At 44.4% G+C, this 24795-nt stretch overlaps 1 protein-coding gene across 4 annotated transcripts in view; it reads left to right on the forward strand.

The window, feature by feature from the left end:
* The window catches only part of LOC115107679 (cyclin-dependent kinase 19-like), a 68247-nt gene that overhangs the window by 30669 nt on the left and 12783 nt on the right, over positions 1-24795 (forward strand). For 3 of the 4 annotated variants that reach the window (XR_003860238.2, XR_003860239.2, XM_029631190.2), the window contains exons 1-6: positions 10752-15219; positions 18529-18672; positions 19002-19071; positions 19251-19323; positions 19801-19898; positions 22870-22948. Coding sequence is in view for 2 of the 4 variants with exons in the window: in XM_029631190.2 (XP_029487050.2) it covers positions 14409-15219; positions 18529-18672; positions 19002-19071; positions 19251-19323; positions 19801-19898; positions 22870-22948 (1275 nt within the window). In the remaining 2 variants the exon portion in view is untranslated. Of the gene's footprint in view, positions 1-160; positions 302-9814; positions 9873-10751; positions 15220-18528; positions 18673-19001; positions 19072-19250; positions 19324-19800; positions 19899-22869; positions 22949-24795 lie in introns of those variants that run through there. The other variant, XM_029631191.2, reaches the window with a different exon arrangement.

The following is a 24795-nucleotide window of genomic DNA, read 5'->3' on the forward strand; positions in this document are numbered from 1 at the left end:
TTTGTTTGGATGTTTTAGTTGTTTGGTCTTTGTTCTTGACGTTTTCCTGTCTGTAAAGGACCGTGTATGGTACATGATGTATTGTATGTTGTGGAAACTAGCTGTTTGATTCCCTTGCTTGATCAGTTTCTCAATGACACTCCCCCTGGTCTCCTTTCAGCACATCATCAAGTTCCACCGTGCCTCTAAGGCCAATAAAAAGCCCATACAGCTGCCGAGAGGCATGGTCAAGTCTCTCCTGTATCAGATTCTGGACGGGATCCATTACCTCCATGCCAACTGGGTGCTTCACAGGGATCTGGTGAGTCGATTGTACTGTAGTTCCAGTGTCCCTTAACAATGTTGCTACACATGCTCACTGACACCTCATCCACTGATCTGTCCTTTTCCTATTGGTCACTGATATGAACTGCTTTCAACCAATAGGGTGCATGCAAATAAGTTACTTGTTTGCATATCTAGAAGCAGCAATGAGTGGTGTTCACTGCAAAAAGGATCATTAAAGCAACCCTCTTGCCAGCTAACTGAATCCTGTGTTGTCTGGCACAAGTGCTGTTATATCCTTGTACTGTTTATTATTATGATTCTAAGGTCCTTGGCTGTGGAGCAAAGTGTCTTGGCTTGGTGAATGTTGTCAATTCTGCCCCCCTACCCTCACCACCACCACCACCCAGCCTGTACTCTAGCACCCCTGTGAGACTTTCTCCCCCATACCTTTCCCACAGTGTTTTCCTGGAAGGTCAGGCTGTTCACCTGACTCTGCTAGACTCATTGTAGCGGAAGGTCAGCCCTGGGCCCAGCTGGAACGAGGTCACAGGATTGTTTTCTCTCTTATCTGGCTGTAGAAACCTCCTCTCCTCACGGCCCCTCTCAACACAAGAGCACTCTCTCTCTCTCTCTTATCTCTTTCTGCAGTTCCTTTTAGAAATAAGCTTTTATTTTGGTTGAGAATCTTTTTTTTCTTTTCTGATTGTCCCAAACTTAACTGATTATGGTGCAACTTGGACATTCCATGATAAGGGCTATATTACACTGTTATAACACTACATTACACTGTTATAACACTACATTACACTGTTATAACACTACATTACACTTATAACACTATATTACACTGTTATAACTCTACATTACACTTATAACACTATATTCAACTTTTATAACACTATATTACAGTGACACAACACTTATGGCTGGGAATTGCCAGGGACCTGACGATACGATATTATCACAATACTTAGATGCCAATACGATATGTATTGCGATTCTCACAATTTGATATGTATTGCCATTCGATGTTCCAAACGTATTGCTCACCATATGTCTGCTACAGAGGAACAAGAGAGGGCCACGAGAACGACTTTTGGATCAGTCATGGAAATAGAAGTGCTGAAAACAAATTGGCTCCTTATTTAAAAAGAAGATGGAGAACAAGCTATACCTGCACCAAAATACTGGAGTTTTGGTGCAGGTACAGCCAACTAGCGCAAAAATGATGTTGCGATATTGTCAAAACGATACAATATATCGTAAAAAACAATATCCCGATATGTAACTGTATCGATTTTCCCCCTATCACTAATAATAGTATATAACAGAAGCATAACACTTACCAACTAGCTGATGGAAAGACAATTGTTTGTGTCCTGCCAGACAGTGGGAAATCAGCTGCTATTAGAGGACACCAGCTGTGTCATTATTTTGACATTCTTCAAGCAGGAAACACAGGGGATGATTGCAATGAGTAGAGACTGTTGTAAAGATATTTTCCTGATAACACACTCATCAAAGTGTTAAAACGGATAAAAATACCCCTTATGGAACAGCGAGGACTACAAAGAGTCACACACACAGGTACAAACACACATAACATACACACTATACACACACGTACAGTCCCTCTTTGATGAGTGTGTTATCAGGAAAATATCTTTCCATCAGCTAGTTGGTATTGCGCAACCAGGGGGGGAAAAACCTTGGATCATTGTTACTCTAACTTCCGCGACGCATATAAGGCCCTGCCCCACCCTCCTTTCGGAAAAGCTGACCACGACTCCATTTTGTTGATCCCTGCCTACAGACAGAAACTAAAAAAGAAGCTCCCACGCTGAGGTCTGTCCAACGCTGGTCCGACCAAGCTGACTCCACACTCCAAGACTGCTTCCATCACGTGGACTGGGATATGTTTCGTATTGCGTCAGATAACAACATTGACGAATACGCTGATTTGGTGTGCGAGTTCATTAGAATGTGCGTTGAAGATGTCGTTCCCATAGCAACGATTAAAACATTCCCTAACCAGAAACCGTGGATTGATGGCAGCATTCGCGTGAAACTGAAAGCGCGAACCACTGCTTTTAATCAGGGCAAGGTGACTGGTAACATGACCGAATTCAAACAGTGCAGCTATTCCCTCCGCAAGGCTATCAAACAAGCTAAGCGTCAGTACAGAGACAAAGTAGAATCTCAATTCAACGGCTCAGACACAAGAGGTATGTGGCAGGGTCTACAGTCAATCACGGACTACAAGAAGAAAACCAGCCCAGTCACGGACCAGGATGTCTTGCTCCCAGGCAGACTAAATAACTTCTTTGCCCGCTTTGAGGACAATACAGTGCCACTGACACAGCCTGCAACGAAAACATGCGGACTCTCCTTCACTGCAGCCGAGGTGAGTAAGACATTTAAACGTGTTAACCCTCGCAAGGATGCAGGCCCAGACGGCATCCCCAGCCGCGCCCTCAGAGCATGCGCAGACCAGCTGGCCGGTGTGTTTACGGACATATTCAATCAATCCCTATACCAGTCTGCTGTTCCCACATGCTTCAAGAGGGCCACCATTGTTCCTGTTCCCAAGAAAGCTAAGGTAACTGAGCTAAACGACTACCGCCCCGTAGTACTCACTTCCGTCATCATGAAGTGCTTTGAGAGACTAGTCAAGGACCATATCACCTCCACCCTACCTGACACCCTAGACCCACTCCAATTTGCTTACCGCCCAAATAGGTCCACAGACGATGCAATCTCAACCACACTGCACACTGCCCTAACCCATCTGGACAAGAGGAATACCTATGTGAGAATGCTGTTCATCGACTACAGCTCAGCATTCAACACCATAGTACCCTCCAAGCTCGTCATCAAGCTCGAGACCCTGGGTCTCGACCCCGCCCTGTGCAACTGGGTACTGGACTTCCTGACGGGCCGCCCCCAGGTGGTGAGGGTAGGCAACAACATCTCCACCCCGCTGATCCTCAACACTGGGGCCCCACAAGGGTGCATTCTGAGCCCTCTCCTGTACTCCCTGTTCACCCACGACTGCGTGGCCATGCACGCCTCCAACTCAATCATCAAGTTTGCGGACGACACAACAGTGGTAGGCTTGATTACGAACAACGACGAGATGGCCTACAGGGAGGAGGTGAGGGCCCTCGGAGTGTGGTGTCAGGAAAATAACCTCACACTCAACGTCAACAAAACTAAGGAGATGATTGTGGACTTCAGGAAACAGCAGAGGGAACACCCCATATCCACATCGATGGAACAGTAGTGGAAAGGGTAGCAAGTTTTAAGTTCCTCGGCATACACATCACAGACAAACTGAATTGGTCCACTCACACAGACAGCATCGTGAAGAAGGCGCAGCAGCGCCTCTTCAACCTCAGGAGGCTGAAGAAATTCGGCTTGTCACCAAAAGCACTCACAAACTTCTACAGATGCACAATCGAGAGCATCCTGGCGGGCTGCATCACCGCCTGGTACGGCAACTGCTCCGCCCACAACCGTAAGGCTCTCCAGAGGGTAGTGAGGTCTGCACAACGCATCACCGGGGGCAAACTACCTGCCCTCCAGGACACCTACACCACCCGATGTTACAGGAAGGCCATAAAGATCATCAAGGACATCAACCACCCGAACCACTGCCTGTTCACCCCGCTATCATCCAGAAGGCGAGGTCAGTACAGGTGCATCAAAGCTGGGACCGAGAGACTGAAAAACAGCTTCTATCTCAAGGCCATCAGACTGTTAAACAGCCACCACTAACATTGAGTGGCTGTTGCCAACACACTGTCATTGACACTGACCCAACTCCAGCCACTTTAATAATGGGAATTGATGGGAAATGATGTAAAATATATCACTAGCCACTTTAAACAATGCTACCTAATATAATGTTACATACCCTACATTATTCATCTCATATGCATACGTATATACTATACTCTATATCATCTACTGCATCCTTATGTAATACATGTATCACTAGCCACTTTAACTATGCCACTTTGTTTACATACTCATCTCATATGTATATACTGTACTCGATACCATCTACTGTATCTTGCCTATGCTGCTCTGTACCATCACTCATTCATATATCTTTATGTACATATTCTTTATCCCCTTACACTGTGTATAAGACAGTAGTTTTAGAATTGTTAGTTAGATTACTTGTTGGTTATTACTGCATTGTCGGAACTAGAAGCACAAGCATTTCGCTACACTCGCATTAACATCTGCTAACCATGTGTATGTGACAAATAAAGATTTGATTTGATTTGGTAAGTGTTATGCTTCTGTTATATACTATTATTAGTGATAGGGGGAAAATCGATACAGTTACATATCGAGATATTGTTTTTGATTTGATTACACCTGGATTGTGTATTGTAGTAGAGTAGTAGTAGAGGCCTGGAACACACTTCATGTATCATGAAATCTGTTGTTAAATGTATTTTTATGTTTGGTATTATAATGTATATTACTGCCTTAATGTTTTTATGGGACTCCAGGTAGAGTATCTGCTGCGATAATAAATACAAATATCTATGGGTGGATGAATGGGTAGTAGGGAATCTATTCTATTCTAACTCATTGGTGCCCAGATGTTTGGTGTTTACTACCAGCACACTAATTGAGTCGGCGCACTTCAGAGTATAAGTCAGTCAGTTGATGTGACTTCCGTCCCGTCTCTGGAGACTAATGCAGAGTAGAATGAATCTGCAAGTCCCACAGCTCCAGCATTCTTATCAGTCCTTCATCGGGCCATCCCCTCTCATGTAATCTCTCTCAGCTCTCCCAGATGGCAGCATGGTGCGACGAGGACCAACGCTAACTCCCGTTATATAAATACACAGGGATCTATCAGTCAGGGCCTCAGCCTCACTAACTCGGCCTATACCCCAACAGCCAAGGTGGAGTAATGCAGGGATGAAGACATACTACTGCACTGCCATGCCATTGATGGCCCCTTGTTCAATATGTGTCCCTTGTAGGGGTTATTTTAGAGGTGAAATCCGAGTTGATTGATAACTTTGCGAGGATAGTGGATCACGTTGTCGTTGATGATGGTGATTGCTGAGCAGTTTATGACATGGTATTACTTGTTGAGAGTGTGTCATCAATAGCGTATTTCTTTAATTCTGCTTAGAGATTCTATAGGATTAAGCAGGTCTTTATAATGCCTGGTCAATAGATGTGGTTAATGAATCACCCAGGATACAACAGAAGGGACAATGGTCTTGTGTTTTTGATGTCATATGTCTGACCTCAACACTAAGGGTATATGCTGCCGTCGCTGCCTTCCTGTTGTACAAGCATGCCTGTATCTAAGCAGAGGCCTCTGTCAGTACTACTGTACTGGTCAGTACATACCTAGCAACTGCTGGAATTAAAACACACTGGCACAGTAGCTAGCGTTGCTTTTCTCTCTTATCTGGACACCAATTCTTCCGGCTCTTAATAACTATTTTCTTTGCCCCAGGGTGAATTTCTCTGTTGTCGCTTTCTCTCTGTCTGATTCCAGATAAAGGTTGATGTTTTGCAGTTTTCTCAAAGCAAGCACTTCCTGCTATTGTGGAAATTCCACTCTCAAGCTGGTGGTGTTCGGAATCGGGATACGTGGGTATGTGTAGTCTGTTTTGCACAGGGAGTTTGTTGGCCATTCCATTGTGAAATTGTCCTGAATATGAAAGAGTCAACTTCCTTTGTCTACCACTTTATAGCCGTGTACCTCAGATGTTGCTACTCAATGGAAAATGCCACATTCCACCCCATCGGGACATTTTTCTCCCGAGTCATGTTGGGGGAGGTGTGCTAGATTTAGGCTAAAGGGTGAGTAATGCAAACAGCATTCCTAATCTCCTCGGGGGCTAGTTACTCCAGCGACTCAGTGCTTTATCAACAGCCACATGGGTAGGTCAATAACACTTCTTTAATGGCTCCCACCACCACTCTTTCATGGTTCCCTACACATGGCTCCCTACACATGGCTCCCTACACATGGCTCCCTACACATGGCTCCCTACACATGGCTCCCTACACATGGCTCCCTACACATGGCTCTCTACACATGGCTCCCTACACATGGCTCCCTACACATGGCTCCCTATACATGGCTCCCTACACATGGCTCCCTATACATGGCTCCTTACACATGGCTCCCTACACATGGCTCCCTACACATGGCTCTCTAAACATGGCTCCCTACACATGGCTCCCTACACATGGCTCCCTACACCACTGTCTTATTATGCAACACTCAACCTGGGCACTGCACCGCTGCAGAGAGACCAGCCTCCCCTCACCACTGTACCCATCCTCTGTCTCGAGCGAGTCAGGCAGCACCTCCCTATCCTCAATCTCCAGCGAGACAGGCAGCACCTTCCCATCCTCAGTCTCCAGCGAGACAGGCAGCACCTCCCTATCCTCAATCTCCAGCGAGACAGGCAGCACCTTCCTATCCTCAGTCTCCAGCGAGACAGGCAGCACCTTCCCATCCTCAGTCTCCAGCGAGACAGGCAGCACCTTCCCATCCTCAGTCTCCAGCGAACCAGGCAGCACCTCCCTATCCTCAATCTCCAGCGAGACAGGCAGCACCTCCCTATCCTCAATCTCCAGCGAGACAGGCAGCACCTTCCCATCCTCAGTCTCCAGCGAGACAGGCAGCACCTTCCCATCCTCAGTCTCCAGCGAACCAGGCAGCATCTCCCCATCCTTAGTCTCCAGCGAACCAGGCAGCATCTCCCCATCCTTAGTCTCCAGCGAACCAGGCAGCACTTCCCCATTCTCAGTCGCCAGTGAACCAGGCAGCTCCTCCCCATACTCAGTCTCCAGCTAACCAGGCAGTCCCGCCCCCATCTCCTGCCTAAGTTATATAACCCACACCAGCCACTAGCCAGCAGAGTTAGATCCCAGATTGCAGGTCCCACTCCCCCCCTGAAAGTCAATATGTCCAGGCTGTCAGATTTCAGCTGCAGCATATAGCTAGGTTGCACTCTCTCACCTGCCGGCCAATGGTGGGTTGTTGTCATGATTGATTACTAAGGACTTGCCCTTATCTCTGACGTAATGGAATATTGTTCAAAGCTGGAGTAATCCCTGGCTACCCGCAGTCACATGCCACGTCCGCAACAAGAAAATGTCTAGGAAAATAGCATCCACACCAACTGTCCTTTGTCTGAATATGTATGTGCCCGGTGCCCTCTATATCCTGTGTGCAGTGGGCTGTGGCAGGCCTGCACTGCTATAACATGGTTATGACAGTAAAGTGGTTAACGCCTGTGCGCCGAGAAAAACAGGGTCATTACTTAATCTGAAAAAAGACGACTACAGAGAAAAGCAAGGAGAAAGCTGCTGAATTAAGAATGGCACTGTTTCCCAGTACATGTAAAGATAGTGTTAGCCTCTGGCCCTTCCTGGCCTGAAAACAGGGCTATTTTTTACTGAAAGAGAGGCACCTCCTTAGGGGTTGGCGTTTTCTGTCCATGGAGGATTTACGGCAGTGTTTCCCAAACTCAGTCCTCGGGACCCCCAACTAATCATCAACTAATCATCAAGCTTTCAATCAGCTGTGTAGTGTTAGGGCAAAAAACAAAACTACACCCTTGGGGTCCCGGGGACCGAGTTTGGTAAACGCTAACTTAGGGATATCTGTTTACCACTCCTGACCCACTGCACAAAGTCTCCTAACTTTTCTGGGAAGCTAAACACATGTTAGAATCAATCAAATCCAAACTTTTGCAGAAAAATATATCATACAGCAACATTACAACCTCATTAACATGGTCATTTTACTTTTTAATTGCCCGTTCATCCAGTCTCTGTTTTATGAGAGTATTTTCATAGTTATTGTTTACCTGTATGAAAATATGATCTATTTGAACATTGGGCCAATGAAAATTAATGTCTTTGGATTGAATCCATTAGCCCAGTTTAGAATTTCAAAGAGGAGCCGGTGCCAGTCATTTGGGCTTGAAAAGAAACCCCTGCTCATGTGAGTCGTCATAGTGTTTGCCGATAGCAGTGTTTTGTTGTGTGTTTGAATAATAGAGCTCATTATAAGTGGCATCCCTAGAGCAACCCCTGTTTGCTATAGGAACCTGTTTGTTGAACAGATTGAATCCTATGAGATTTAAGATTCACACAGATTCAGGGGACTAACATACAATGGAAGGATTTGGAGTGCAGATCAAGATTATAAATTGCTTGGCTGGGCTGATGAGACAGTGGATTGCGCAGTCAGATGGAACACAGTAAATATGCATTTTAACATCATAGAGTTAGCCGGTGGTAACTTGTGGAATAGACACTGGCTGGAATGCGGTTTTAACCAATCAGCATTCAGGATTAGACCCACCCGTTTTATAAGATGAAATAAATAGTGGGTTGCCTACTAGTTGAATATAGTCATTGGAAATGTTATTGTGTACTGTATACATCTGGCACTGTGATGTCTTTAATGTGCAGCATGGATAGTGGATGGGTAGGAGATGAAGCAGAGCTAGATTATTTTTCTTTGGGCATAAATCTTTGGATAAAGTGAAAGTGAAAGCAGTGGTGGTTATGTGCTGGACACACCATGGCAAACTGTGTTCTTTGATTGACATATAATGTAAATTTGTTTTCTGCAAGATAAGTTCTTGGAACACAGACTGTCTGGCTGGTCTCTCCATGTGAATTGGCTAGGTGGTTCTGGTATCATGCAGGAAACCACAGAACTATACTGGGCATCATAATATAATTCCTCCCCAAAGCCCTAAAACACAGACTAAATTAGAGATTATTGCGTGGTTGGAATCAGTGTCCCAAAGGAACAGGCATGATTCACAACCATGGCAGACCTTGATATCAATGATCAGTACAATCATTGACAGAGCAATCTTTCACAGAAGTTTTATAGTAGTTTGACCTCTTGTTTTGTCTTTGGCAGTATGTAGGTCAATAGCGCAATTCACTTTCCATTTGGCATGCTCTGCCTCTGTTATTTGTATGTTACACTGCTATTACCAAAACTTCCCTCCAAAAGACTTTGGACATGCATGGCATTTTTGTCTATTTAAGCAATAAGGCCTAAGGAGGTGTGGTATATGGCCAATATACAACGACTAAGAGATGTTCTTAAGCACGACACAACACGGAGTGCTTGGATACAGCCCTTAGCCGTGGTATATTGGCCATATACCGCAAACCCCCAAGGTGCCTTATTGCTATTATAAACTGGTTACCAACATAATTAGAGTAGTAAAAATAAATGTTTTGTCATACCCGTGGTATTGGCTTTCAGCTAATCAGCATTCAAGGCTTGAACCACACAATTTAGAATGTCTGAAATACCACAGCTTTCAGCCAATCAGCATCCAGGAGCAAAACTACCCAGTTTATAATATGTGATACACCTGTGAAGTGAGTGTAACCTCATTTCTATGTTGTGTTGTCTTACTTGGTATTGGAGCCTCTGAGGCTTCCCTAATGGCTGAAACACACACAGAACAAGATGATTAACTGTTTGTCTGTTTGTCTCTCTCTCCTCTAGAAACCAGCCAACATTCTGGTTATGGGGGAGGGCTCAGAACGAGGGCGAGTGAAAATCGGTAAGATGGGCTAAATGTACACTCTGAAGTCAATACACTGTAGATGATTGATGGAGCGGGCTGCTGATTCAGTTATTTAAAGCTTAAAACTCTGTCAGTAGGTTGATTATACATCATATTATTTGTATTCCCATTTGAAACTTGAATGTGAGCAAAACAGCTTAATAATGTGACCATTATTTCTATAGCAGATACAGTTTAAGTCGGAAGTTTACATACACCTTAGCCAAATACATTTAAACTCAGTTTTTCACCATTCCTGACATTTCATCCTAGCAAAAATTCCCTTTCTTAGGTCAGTTAGGATCACCACTTTATTTTAAGAATGTGAAATGTCAGAATAATAGTCGAGATAATTATTTATTTCAGCTTTTATTTATTTCAACACATTCCCAGTGGGTCAGAAGTGTACATACACTCAATTTGTATTTGGTAGCATTGCCTTTAAATTGTTTAACTTGGTAGCCTTCCACAAGCTTCCCACAATAAGTTGGGTGAATGTTGGCCCATTCCTCCTGACAGAACTGGTGTAACTGAGTCAGGTTTGTAGGCCTCCTGGCTCTCACATGCTTTTTCAGCTCTGCCCACAAATGTTCTATGGGTCAGGGCTTTGTGATGATCACTCCAATACCTTGACTTTATTGTTCTTAAGTCATTGTGCCACAACTTTGGAAGTATGCTTGGTGTCATTGTCCATTTGGAAGACCCATTTGTGACCAAGCTTTAACTTCCTGACTGATGTTTTGAGATGTTGCTTCAGTATATCCACATAATTTTCCTTCCTCGTGATCTATTGGTTTATTTTGTGAAGTGCACCAGTCCCTCCTGCAGCAAAGCACCCCCACAACATGATGCTGCCACCCCGTGCTTCACGGATGGGATGTTGTTCTTCGGCTTGCAAGCCTCCCCTTTTTTCCTCCAAACATAACAATGGTCATTATGGCCAAACAGTTATATTTTTCTTTCATCAGACCAGAGGACATTTCTCCAAAAGGTATGATCTTTGTCCCCATGTGCAGTTACAAACCGTCTGGCTTTTTTTATGGCGGTTTTGGAGCAGTGGCTTCTTCCTTGCTGAGCGGGCCTTTCAAGTTATGTCGATATGTGACTCGTTTTACTGTGGATATAGATACTTTTGTATCTGTTTCCTCCAGCTCCAGCGTCCTTGAAATACATCCACGGGTACACCTCCAATTGACTCAAATGGTGTCAATTTGCCTATCAGAAGCTTCTAACGCCATGACATAATTTTCTGGAATTTTCCAAGCTGTTTAAAGGCACAGTCAACTTAGTGTATGTAAACTTCTGACCCACTGGAATTGTGATACAGTAAATTATAAGTGAAATAATTTGCCTGTAAACAATTGTTGGAAAAATGACTTGTAGATGTCCTGACCGACTTGCCAAAAATATAGTTTGTTAACAAGAAATTTGTGGAGTGGTTGAAAAACAAGTTGTAAGGACTGCAACCTAAGTGTATGTAAACTTCTGACTTCAACTGTAGATCGATGAGGTTGTTTACTTGACAATGCCTGCAGCTTTAACCTTCAACCAGCCTCTGAGAGTGTCTCTGAACACAGGGACACAGGACCAGGCAGAGAGCCTTAAAATGGCCACATCACAGATCACGCTATTGCATAACCCACTCCCCAGCATGGCACTGTTCTGGGATGATGTCACAGGTCAGCAGTACCGGCCCGGACTCTATTTATACCCTAACCCTGAGAGTCTAGCATTAGTGCTAAGTTATTGTTTTAGAGTCACTGAACCCAGGGATGCATGGATGTCAATGGCAGTGTGACACCCAACATACCAGACCAGACCACCAAACTTCACTTCAGGTGCTGCACAGACACATAAGACCTTCCCATAAGAATACAAACAGAAGCTCTTCCCATAAGACTACAAACAGAAGCACTTCCCATTAGACTACAAACAGAATACCTTCCAATAAGACTACAAACAGAAGACCTTCCAATAAGACTACAACCAGAAGACCTTTCCATAAGACTACAAACAGAAGACCATCCAATAAGACTACAAACAGAGAACCTTCCAATAAGACTACAAACAGAGGACCTTCCCACAAGACTACAAACAGAAGACATTCCCAAAAGACTACAAGCAGAAGACCTTCCCATAGGACTACAAACAGAAGACCTTTCCATAAGACTACAAACAGAAGACCTTCCCATAAGACTACAAACAGAAGACATTCCCAAAAGACTACAAGCAGAAGACCTTCCCATAGGACTACAAACAGAAGACCTTTCCATAAGACTACAAACAGAAGACCTTCCAAAAATACTACAAACAGGGGCCTCCCGGGTGGCACAGTGGTCTAAGGCTGTGCCACCAGAGACTCTGGGTTCGAGCCCAGGCTCTGTCACAGCCGACCGCGACCGGGAGGTCCATGGGGCGACGCACAATTGGCCTAGCATCGTCCGGGTTAGTGAGGGTTTGGCCGGTAGGGATATCCTTGTCTCATCGCGCAATAGCGACTCCTGGGGCAGGCCGGGTACAGTGCGTGCTGACCAGTTCGCCAGGTGTACGGTGTTGCCTCTGACACATTGGTGCGGCTGGCTTCCGGGTTGGATGCGCGCTGTGTTAAGAAGCAGTGAGGCTTGGTTGGGTTGTGTTTCGGAGGACGCATGACTCTCGACCTTCGTCTCTCCCGAGCCCGTACGGGAGTTGTTGCGATGAGACAAGACAGTAACTACTAACACTTGGATACCACGAAATTGGGGAGAAAAAGGTGGTAAAAAAAGACTATAAACAGAAGACCTTCCCATAAGACTACAGACAGAAAACCTTCCCAAAAGTCTACAGACAGAAGACCTTCCCATAAGACTACAAACAAAAGACCTTCCCATAAGACTACAAACAGAGGACCTTCCCATAAGACTACAGACAGAAGACCTCCCCATAAGACTTAAAACAGAAGGCCTTCCCATAAGACTACAAAACACACTGGCAGTGTGGTACCAGGACAACAACCTCTCCCTTAATGTGAGCAAGACAAAGGAGCTGATCGTGGATTACAGGAAAAGGTGTGCAGAACTGGCCCCCATTAATATCAACGGGGCTGTAGTGGAGCGGGTCGAGAGTTTCAAGTTCCCTGGTGTCCACATCACCAACAATCTATCATGGTCCAAACACACCAAGACAGTCATGAAGAGGGCACTGTTGGTTAAGGGCTTGTAAGTAAGCATTTCACAGTAAGGTCTACACTTGTTGTATTCGGGGGATGTGACAAATAAGGTTTGATTTGACTCCAGTGCTATGCAGACTTGGCCCATAAGATGACTTACTGACAGCATTGACATAAACACCAGCCATAAAGCATTGTATATTTTGATTTCCCCGCTCTTGTGAGAGAGAAAAGGCAGTGGAATTCAAGCATGGTTGCTTTGACAAGCTATACGTTAATCATGGTACAGATGTAGGATCTTAGTTTGATCAACCTGTTTCAAGAGAACATTCCATTTCAAATTGTAAAACTTGTAGTGTATTTGAGGTTTAAAAAGGCTTCGGTAGTTTGTAATATCCACTTAGAAATGTAAGACTTGACTTTGTTTTGACTTGACTTTGTTTTAAAGCTTTTTTTGCGTTCCATTGGCTGTAGCCTGGAATAAAGTGGGCAGCCAGCGTCTTCTCCCATGGTGAAGGGTTCTTGCCTTCCCCTCCACTCTGGTAAAGGGTAAATATGATTTTGCCGCTTGCCTTGCCATTAGTTGTTCATCTCAGGAGCCTCCTTCATACCTATTCAGCGAGGGCATGGTGGGAGCTATAGGTTCCGCCACTTTGCATCGCTGAGCCAGAGCCCCGCCCACCATCATGTCAGTATCTCTGACTTGACCGAGCCCCCTCGATAATCCCTGGGAAGTCGGAGCGTAGGGAAGTTGGCAGAGCGGACGATTTTCCCGAAGGAGAGGTCGGAGAACTCTTCCCTCTCCTCGGTGTCACTGCTACACTTAGCCTCCCCGGGGGCGTGAGCTTGGGTCAGTGGAGTCGGCTCTTTGAAAATAGCGTCCTCCATATCCCCATTGTCGTCAGTTTCATCATCTCCAGAAGAGCCCTGAGAGTGCAGAGATAACACCAATTGTTCCCGCCGCATCTTGGAGGATAACAGGATGCAGCTGACGCATTCCGGGGGTCCTGGATGCCGTCTCTGGCGTGCTTTGGGCCCAAGCAAATGGAACAAGTCGTGTGAGTCCAGACCCGCAGAGAGACAGGAACAGCAGCATTGAGCTTTTAAAAGATTTTGGGGTGGCAGGACCGTCTTGAGGCTTATCTTGTCATGCAATTCTTCAGACCAATCTTCAGTCTCGCTGAAGGAAAAGTCATCCACATAATAATTCACATTTCCTGTTGCTGCAGGATTATTTTGCTGCCGTGACAAACTGGCTCAATTTAAGATCCCACATCTGTATGGTTTGCTCAACAGAGCCTGAGATCCTTCCTACAACCAAGCACTACCTCCCTCACTGAAATCAAGTCAAAGTTTATTCATCATGTACACAGTTTACAGCAGGTATGAACGGTGCAGAGAAAGGCTTACATGCCAGCTCCCTCAACAGTGCAGTACAAATACCAATAATAATCCATATCAATAGTAGCCTTAGGTTCAGGCCGCCCTGTGTTTCATTGTCATTCATTCACGTTGATACTATGTTGTGTTTCCCCCACTATCTTATATACATTGATACTATGTTGTGGTTCCCCCACTATCTTATATACGTTGATACTATGTTGTGGTTCCCCCACTATCTTATATACGTTGATACTATGTTGTGGTTCCCCCACTATCTTATATACGTTGATACTATGTTGTGTTTCCCCCACTATCTTATATACGTTGATACTATGTGGTGTTTCCCCCACTATCTTATATACGTTGATACTATGTTGTGTTTCCCCCACTATCTTATATACGTTGATACTATGTTGTGTTTCCCCCACTATCTTATATACGTTGATACTATGTTGTGTTTCCCCCACTATCTTATATACGTTGATACTATGTGGTGTTTCCCCCACTATCTTATATGCGTTGATACTATGTTGTGTTTCCCCCACTATCTTATATACGTTGATACTATGTGGTGTTTCCCCCACTATCTTATATACGTTGATACAATGTTGTGTTTCCCCCACTATCTTATATACGTTGATACTATGTTGTGTTTCCCCCACTATTTTACCCACGTTTTAGCTGACATGGGCTTCGCCAGACTCTTCAACTCTCCTCTCAAACCCCTGGCAGACCTTGACCCCGTTGTGGTGACATTTTGGTACAGGGCCCCTGAGCTTCTGCTAGGGGCCAGACATTATACCAAAGCAATTGGTGAGTTGTTAGCCTTAAGGCAAGAGGTACATACATCAAAAGACCTTCCATAGAAGTTATTATTTAGCCTGAATTATTTTCATACTAAAGGTACATACGTTGAAAGACGTTTCAGAGAAGTTATTGTGATTTTCATACCTAACACATGCTTCCTATTTTGTAACCAAAGCGTGTAGATTAGATGGCAAATGAATTGAAACCGACAAGCACAGACAGGCCAGTAGAACTTTGCTCCTTGATTGTTTACTTAAACAGTTTTTGCATTTACTCTCGTTACTCTATGCCAGCCTCAGAGCCATGTTTGGTCCTGTGTGGCTCAGTTGGTACAGCATGGCGCTTGCAACGCCGGATTGTGGTTTCGATTCCCATGGGGGACCAGTACGAAAAAGGACGAAAAATGTATGCACTCACTATTGTAAGTCACTCTGGATAAGAGCGTCTGCTAAATGAATAAATCTCAAATATACAGCTCTGGTCAGACTCAGTATATGTGGACATTCACAGATACTATGTGGGTGTCATTGACAGCAAGGGCCTTACAAGCAGTGTGATACGTGGTCTTTATCTGTATGAAGGGTATGTCTTGTGTATAATTAGCTAGATGACATCCCTAGCAACACGCAGGCTCCAACACTCTTACATTCCTATTTATAAGGCCATTTTAGGAATACTGCCATTTAATCTATCCTCTGTTATAGCTTGAAATGAAAACGCATACAAGCTCAGATCTCAGTCTTGTTTTATGCTAAGAGTTACGAAAATTTGAACCGAGCATAGAAAAAGGTCATTTCATTACTCAGCCCCCTGGTCTTGGAATTCCCTCCAAACCAACCTAAAAGTACAGGTTGTTGAGACGTAGTTGTCACCAGATGTTACCTCTTTGCTTTGCCTTATGTAAGGAAGCATGTTGTTTTACTGATTCATTGTATTATTTCACACACACCACACACATGCCTGCCTGCCTGCCTGTACACACACACACACACACACACACACACACACACACACACACACACACACACACACACACACACACACACACACACACACACACACACACACACACACACCTACTGTTGGTTTGCTGTTGTATTTGTACTGTTGCCAGTGTCTTCTGTCTGTGTTGCCCATTTTGTCTTAAATTACATTTGTTCTTAATTGACTTGCCTGGTTAAATAAAGGTTAAATAAAATAAATCCCTGGAACCCTTGCCTGGGAATGTCAAGTATAAATGACATACAGTGCCTTGCGAAAGTATTCGGCCCCCTTGAACTTTGCGACCTTTTGCCACATTTCAGGCTTCAAACATAAAGATATAAAACTGTATTTTTTTGTGAAGAATCAACAACAAGTGGGACACAATCATGAAGTGGAACGACATTTATTGGATATTTCAAACTTTTTTAACAAATCAAAAACTGAAAAATTGGGCGTGCAAAATTATTCAGCCCCCTTAAGTTAATACTTTGTAGCGCCACCTTTTGCTGTGATTACCTCTGTAAGTCGCTTGGGGTATGTCTCTATCAGTTTTGCACATCGAGAGACTGACATTTTTTCCCATTCCTCCTTGCAAAACAGCTCGAGCTCAGTGAGGTTGGATGGAGAGCATTTGTGAACAGCAGTTTTCAGTTCATTCCACAGATTCTCGATTGGATTCAGGTCTGGACTTTGACTTGGCCATTCTAACACCTGGATATGTTTATTTTTGAACCATTCCATTGTAGATTTTGCTTTATGTTTTGGATCATTGTCTTGTTGGAAGACAAATCTCCGTCCCAGTATCAGGTATTTTGCAGACTCCATCAGGTTTTCTTCCAGAATGGTCCTGTATTTGGCTTCATCCATCTTCCCATCAATTTTAACCATCTTCCCTGTCCCTGCTGAAGAAAAGCAGGCCCAAACCATGATGCTGCCACCACCATGTTTGACAGTGGGGATGGTGTGTTCAGGGTGATGAGCTGTGTTGCTTTTACGCCAAACATAACGTTTTGCATTGTTGCCAAAAAAGTTCAATTTTGGTTTCATCTGACCAGAGCACCTTCTTCCACATGTTTGGTGTGTCTCCCAGGTGGCTTGTGGCAAACTTTAAACAACACTTTTTATGGATATCTTTAAGAAATGTCTTTCTTCTTGCCACTCTTCCATAAAGGCCAGATTTGTGCAATATACGACTGATTGCTGTCCTATGGACAGAGTCTCAGCTGTAGATCTCTGCAGTTCATCCAGAGTGATCACGGGCCTCTTGGCTGCATCTCTGATCAGTCGTCTCCTTGTATGAGCTGAAAGTTTAGAGAGACGGCCAGGTCTTGGTAGATTTTCAGTGGTCTGATACTCCTTCCATTTCAATATTATCGCTTGCACAGTGCTCCTTGGGATGTTTAAAGCTTGGGAAATCTTTTTGTATCCAAATCCGGCTTTAAACTTCTTCACAACAGTATCTCGGACCTGCCTGGTGTGTTCCTTGTTCTTCATGATGCTCTCTGCGCTTTTAACGGACCTCTGAGACTATCACAGTGCAGGTGCATTTATACGGAGACTTGATTACACACAGGTGGATTGTATTTATCATCATTAGTCATTTAGGTCAACATTGGATCATTCAGAGATCCTCACTGAACTTCTGGAGAGAGTTTGCTGCACTGAAAGTAAAGGGGCTGAATAATTTTGCACGCCCAATTTTTCAGTTTTTGATTTGTTAAAAAAGTTTGAAATATCCAATAAATGTCGTTCCACTTCATGATTGTGTCCCACTTGTTGTTGATTCTTCACAAAAAAATACAGTTTTATATCTTTATGTTTGAAGCCTGAAATGTGGCAAAAGGTGGCAAAGTTCAAGGGGGCCGAATACTTTCGCAAGGCACTGTATATTACTCAATCGAGCCCTCCAGGCCAAACCCAACAAGCCCTTCAGGGTGTCATCACAGATACATAGTGTAGCAGATCTGAACACGTTAAGTCCCTAGGCATCCATTACAGCCTGTAACTGTTGAAAGGAGTTTAGAGGAGTTTAGTTTGTGTCTCATAATACACAGTGTACCCATCGTTTTCTGTGTCCTGTAGTGAAGAGACATAGGGAAGGATAAAGACATTCTCACTAACAGATATTTGAATCCTTCACTCTGTTTCTCCACAATGGGACATATAATATAATGGGTACAAAAGGTTTCCAGACAGAGTGAAGGATGAAGACATTGTCACAGACAGATAGCCCTTGATGGCTGATGTCTTTGTGTCCGTCCCTGCTAAGGTCAAAGGTATAGGCCAAGACCACTTGAGTCTAATTGCTAACTGCTTGTCTGTCCGATGCAGACATTTGGGCGATTGGCTGCATCTTTGCGGAGCTGCTGACATCGGAGCCCATATTCCACTGTCGCCAGGAGGACATTAAGACCAGCAACCCCTTCCACCACGACCAGCTGGACAGGATATTCAGTGTCATGGGCTTCCCAGCAGGTCTGACCAGCACACACACATGCTCGCACACACACACACACACACACACACACACACACACACACACACACACACACACACACACACACACACACACACATGCATGATAAGACCATGTGAAACACACAGTAAAAGTCCAGTTACATTCCCACGGTCATGAAAGTCATGACGTATACTATGTCATCATCAACCTTGACCTTCTCATGTGCTTGTTGTCATAGCTACAATATGTACAGTAGATTACATTATCCTCTGAAGACAGCATGTGCTTCGTCCAAGTATAAGAATTGGGTTAAAGTGACTGAAGTTTTTCTGTTTGAATTGGCCAGATAAAGATTGGGAAGACATCAGGAAGATGCCAGAGTTCCCCACCCTTCAGAAAGACTTCAGGAGAACGACGTGAGTGGCTTGACATTCTGACCATACCTGGGCTTTCTCGGCTGTCAAAAGATACCTGAACCTTTTACACACATCTTACATCACGTTTCAACCGTTCTCTCAAGGAGGCAGCATGTTGAGACTATTCCCCTGCTTTAAGATGTCAGTTTTTGTCTTTGCTGTGTTTCACCAATTCTCAGGTATGCAAATAGCAGTCTAATCAAATACATGGAGAAGCATAAAGTCAAACCTGACAGCAAGGTTTTCCTGTTGGTAAGCACACCTTCTAGTAACCATTAGATGCTTGAACATAGGTGCCAGTTTATGGAGGGCATGCTCACGTATCTACTCAACCACACCATAGGGTGATTTATACTTAAGCAATATGTAAGTCACGAGGGGGTGTTATATGGCAAATATACGACGGCTCAGGGTTGTTCTTATTCATGACGCAATGCGAAGGTATATTGGCCATATACCACAAACCCCCGAGGAGCCTTATTGATATTATAAACTGGTTACCAATGTAATTAGAGCAGTAAAACATTTTGTCATACCTGTGGTATACTGTCTGAAATACCACGGCTGTCAGCCAATCAGCATTCAGGGCTCGAACCACCTAATTTATAATGGAGAATATAAGATAACAAGGCCCAATCTAGATATTAGTGCTGTAAAACCAATAAGCCTGGGCTGGCTGATCGGGTTTGCTTGGCACCACTAACCCAATGTTCATTAACCACCTTTCAGCTCCAGAAACTCCTTACAATGGACCCCACTAAAAGGATTACGTCTGAACAGGCACTACAGGACCCATATTTCCTGGAGGATCCCTTACCAACCTCAGAGTGAGAGCAACTAAACTTAATTTTCCAAACACAGTCTAGATCATAGTCATCCTCTCCACACATTAACACAGTTACATCTTCACCATGATACATCTGTCTGATAAACTAACAATGGAGATTGTTGATTCAGTGAACTAAAAACAGCCCACTTCCAATTTGATTTCATAGTCATAGTCTGGTATTTGAATTTGATAGTTTCCTGTTTTTATCTTGAGTGGCCTGGTTGTGTGTATTTAAAAAAAAACATAGATACAGTGCGTTGCAAAAGTATTCACCCCCTTGGCATTTTTCCTATTTGGTTGCATTACAACCTGTAATATAAATTCATTTTTATTTGGATTTCATGTAATGGACATACACAAAATAGTCCAAATTGGTGAAGTGAAATGAAAAAAAGGACTTGTTTCAAAACATTCAAAAAAATTGAAAAGTGGTGCATGCATATGTATTCATCCCCTTTGCTATGAAGCTCCTAAATAAGATCTGGTGCAACCAATTACCTTCAGAAGTCACATAATTAGTTAGATTGCACACAGGTGGACTTTATTTAAGTGTCACATGATCTGTCACGTGATCTTAGTATATATTACATCTGTTCTGAAAGGCCCCAGAACAACACAAAGCGAGGGGCACCACCAAGCAAGTCGCACCATGAAGACCAAGTAGCTCTCCAAACAGGTCAGGGACAAAGTTGTGGAGGGGTTGGGTTATAAAAAAATATCAGAAACTTTGAACATCCCACGGAGCACCATTCAATCCATTATACATTTTTTAAAAGAATATGGCACCACAACAAACCTGCCAAGGGAGGGCCACACACCAAAACTCACAGACCAGGCAAGGAGGGCATTAATCGGAGAGGCAACAAAGAGACCAAACCCTGAAGGAGCTGCAAAGCTCCACAGCAGAGATTGGAGTATCTGTCCATAGGACCACTTTAAGCCTTACACTCCAAGGAGCTGGGCTTTACAGAAGAGTGTCCAGAAGAAAGCCATTGCTTAAAGAAAAAAATTTGCAAACACGTTTGGTGTTCGCCAAAAAGCATGTGGGAGACTCCCCAAACACATGGAAGAAGATACTCTGGTCAGATGAGACTAAAATTGACCTTTTTGGCCATTAAGGAAAATGCTATGTCTGGCGCAAACCCAACACCTCTCATCATCCCGAGAACACCATCCTCACAGTGAAGCATGGTGGTGGCAGCATCGTGCTGTGGGGATGTTTTTCATCGGCATGGACTGGGACACTGGTCAGAATTGAAGGAATGATGGATGACACTAAATACAATGATATTCTTGAGGGAAACCTGTTTCAGTCTACCAGAGATTTGAGACTGGGACGGAGGTTCACCTTCCAGCAGGACAATGACCCTAAGCATACTGCTAAAGCAACACTTGAGTGGTTTAAGGGGAAACATTTAAATGTCTTGGAATGGCCTAATCAAAGCCCAGACCTCAATCCAATTGAGAATATGTGGTATGACTTAAAGATTGCTGTACACCAACAGAACCCATCGAACTTGAAGGAGCTGGAGCAGTTTTGCCTTGAAGAATGGGCAAAAATCCCAGTGGCTAGATATGCCAAGCTTATAGAGACATACCCAAGAGACTTGCTGTCACGCCCTGTCCTTAGTTATCTTTGTTTTCTTTATTATTTTGGTTAGGTCAGGGTGTGACATGGGGGATTTATGTGTTTTGTCTGGTCTAGGGTTTTTTGTATGTTTATGGGGCTGTTTCCTTTCTAGGTAGTTTGTATGTCTATGGTTGCCTAGATTGATTCTCAATTAGAGGCAGCTGTCTATCGTTGTCTCTGATTGGGAACCATATTTAGGCAGCCATATTCTGTGGGTACTTTGTGGGTGATTGTTTCCTGTCTCGGTGTTCTCTGCACCAGATAGGACTGTTTCGGTTTTGCCACGTTTGTTATTTTTATTTTGTGTAGTGTTCACGTTTTCGTCTTTCATTAAAATATGTTGAACACGAACTACGCTGTATTTTGGTCCTCCTCTCCTTCAACGGAAGAAAGCCGTTACAGAATCGCCCACCTCAATAGGACCAAGCGGCGTGGTAACAGGCAGCAGCAGGAGAGGCAGCACTATTTAGAAAAATGGACTTGGGAGGAGATCCTAAACGGGAAAGGACCCAGGGCACAGCCAGGAGAATATCGCCACCCCAAAGAAAAGTGGCATTATGAGGAGATAGCACGGCAGAGCGGCTGGAAGCCCGAGAGACAGCCCCAAAAATGTCTTGGGAGGAGGCACAGGGAGAGTGTGGCAGAGTCAGGAGTCAGACCTGAGCCAACTCCCCCTGTTTACCGTAAGGAGTCAAGGATGGAACCAGAGCCGGTGTTGGAGGTGAGCGAAGCAGAGACAGTGAAGGAGTTAATGGGGAGCCGCCAGAGTCTCCCGCCTGTCCGGAGCCGCCAGAGTCTCCCGCCTGTCCGGAGCCGCCAGAGTCTCCCGCCTGTCCTCAGCCGCCAGAGACACCAGTCTGCAAGGAGCCGCCAGTCTGCAAGGAGCTGCCAGAGCCGCCAGTCTGCCAGGAGCCGCCAGTCTGCCAGGAGCCGCCAGAGCCGCAGTCAGCCAGGATCCTCCAGAGCCTCTTCAGACGAAGAGGAGGAAATCAGCCGTGACACTTGCAGCTGTAATTGCTGCAAAAGGTGGCTCTACAAAGTATTGACTTAGAGGGGGTGAATAGTTATGCACGCTCAAGTTTTTTGTCTTATTTCTTGTTTGTTTCAAAATAAAAATAAAATTTGCATCTTCAAAGCATGTTGTGTAAATCAAGTTATACAAACCCTCAAAAAATCTATTTGAATTCCAGGTTGTAAGGCAACAAAATAGGAAAAATGCCCAGGGGGGTGAATACTTTCGCAAGCCACTGTATATCAAGAATAATTGGTCTTTGTACGCATAGCACCCAGCTAGTCTGTTTCTGATTGTGTGTATCCCTCGTCTCATTCTCTCCTGTAGTGTATTTGCCGGATGTCAGATACCTTACCCAAAACGAGAGTTTCTAAACGAAGATGAGCCAGATGAGAAAACAGAGAAGGTAAGCAGAGGTGAAATGCTTTGGGCTATAGACTAAAAGTGTAATCCTGGGATATGCATCAAGAATCCCCCACAATTCTGAGCCTTCTTTGTCCTTATGCTTTTATTAACAACTGTCATCGTGCTGTCTGAATAGACCCAAAACACCTTACAAAATAGACCCAAAACACCTTAATAAATAGACCCAAAACACCTTAATTTTTAGACCCAAAACACTTTAATAAAAAGACGCAAAACAGCTTAATAAATAGACCCAAAATACCTTAACAGAAACAGTAATGGAATGTCAGCCCAGCAGTAGGGGTTTCATAAGGTTATTGAAAGTGCAGGGTAAGGGTCCATTGAAAATGAGCAGTCTGTGGCCTAGGGTGATTAAGTGTTCTGAGCCGCTGCCTCCGGACCACATATACCACTGCAGCAGCATGGATTTGATTCCTGCCCCATCTTTACTGTATACCTCTGTCCTATCCAATAAACAGAAAATATGTGAGGAGTGGGACTGCCCCAATCCTTTAAAATAAGGGAAGAGAGAAAGAAATACCATGGGATAATAAGGATTAAGGACAAGCTGCACAACAGCAGCAGCTTCAGCCTGCAGCACAGGAGAAGGGTTGGTCCAATCACCTCTGGAGGTTAACGTCACTCCAGTTAGCCCGTCCCCTGATAGCACATCAGCTAAACAAAGGTGAGAAATCAGAAGGTAAAACTCTGAAGTGTGTCAGGTGGTTGCCTTTAGTTCATGGGATACAGGTGGATGAGTGAGATATGAATTGAGAGGGAAGCCCAGGCCTTCTCTGTCATACACTTTTTCTATGCATATCTCACTAAGCTCTCGACGCGTATTTCACTAAGCTCTCGAAAGCGTGTCTCACTAAGCTCTTGACTCGTATTTCACTAAGCTCTCGAAAGAGTATCTCACTAAGCTCTCGAAAGCGTGTCTCACTAAGTTCTTGACGCGTATTTCATTAAGCTCTCGAAAGAGTATCTCACTAAGCTCTCGAAAGCGTAGCTCACTAAGCTCTAGGAAGCGTATCTCACTAAGCTCTCGAATCGAAGCGCATCTCACTAAGTTCTCCACGCGTATCTCACTAAGCTCTCCACGCGTATCTCACTAAGCTCTCCACGCGTATCTCACTAAGCTCTCAACGCGTATCTCACTAAGCTCTCAACGCGTATCTCACTAAGCTCTCCACGCGTATCTCACTAAGCTCTCCACGCGTATCTCACTAAGCTCTCCACGCGTATCTCACTAAGCTCTCCACGCGTATCTCACTAAGCTCTCCACGCGTATCTCACTATGCTCTCCACGCGTATCTCACTAAGCTCTCCACGCGTATCTCACTAAGCTCTCCACGCGTATCTCACTATGCTCTCCACGCGTATCTCACTAAGCTCTCAACGCGTATCTCACTAAGCTCTCAACGCGTATCTCACTAAGCTCTCAACGCGTATCTCACTAAGCTCTCCACGCGTATCTCACTAAGCTCTCCACGCGTATCTCACTAAGCTCTCCACGCGTATCTCACTAAGCTCTCCACGCGTATCTCACTAAGCTCTCCACGCGTATCTCACTATGCTCTCCACGCGTATCTCACTAAGCTCTCCACGCGTATCTCACTAAGCTCTCCACGCGTATCTCACTATGCCTCCACGCGTATCTCACTAAGCTCTCAACGCGTATCTCACTAAGCTCTCAACGCGTATCTCACTAAGCTCTCAACGCGTATCTCACTAAGCTCTCAACGCGTATCTCACTAAGCTCTCCACGCGTATCTCACTAAGCTCTCCACGCGTATCTCACTAAGCTCTCCACGCGTATCTCACTAAGCTCTCAACGCGTATCTCACT

This window comes from Oncorhynchus nerka, linkage group LG24, assembly GCF_034236695.1.
Source record: "Oncorhynchus nerka isolate Pitt River linkage group LG24, Oner_Uvic_2.0, whole genome shotgun sequence".
NCBI lineage: Eukaryota > Metazoa > Chordata > Actinopteri > Salmoniformes > Salmonidae > Oncorhynchus > Oncorhynchus nerka.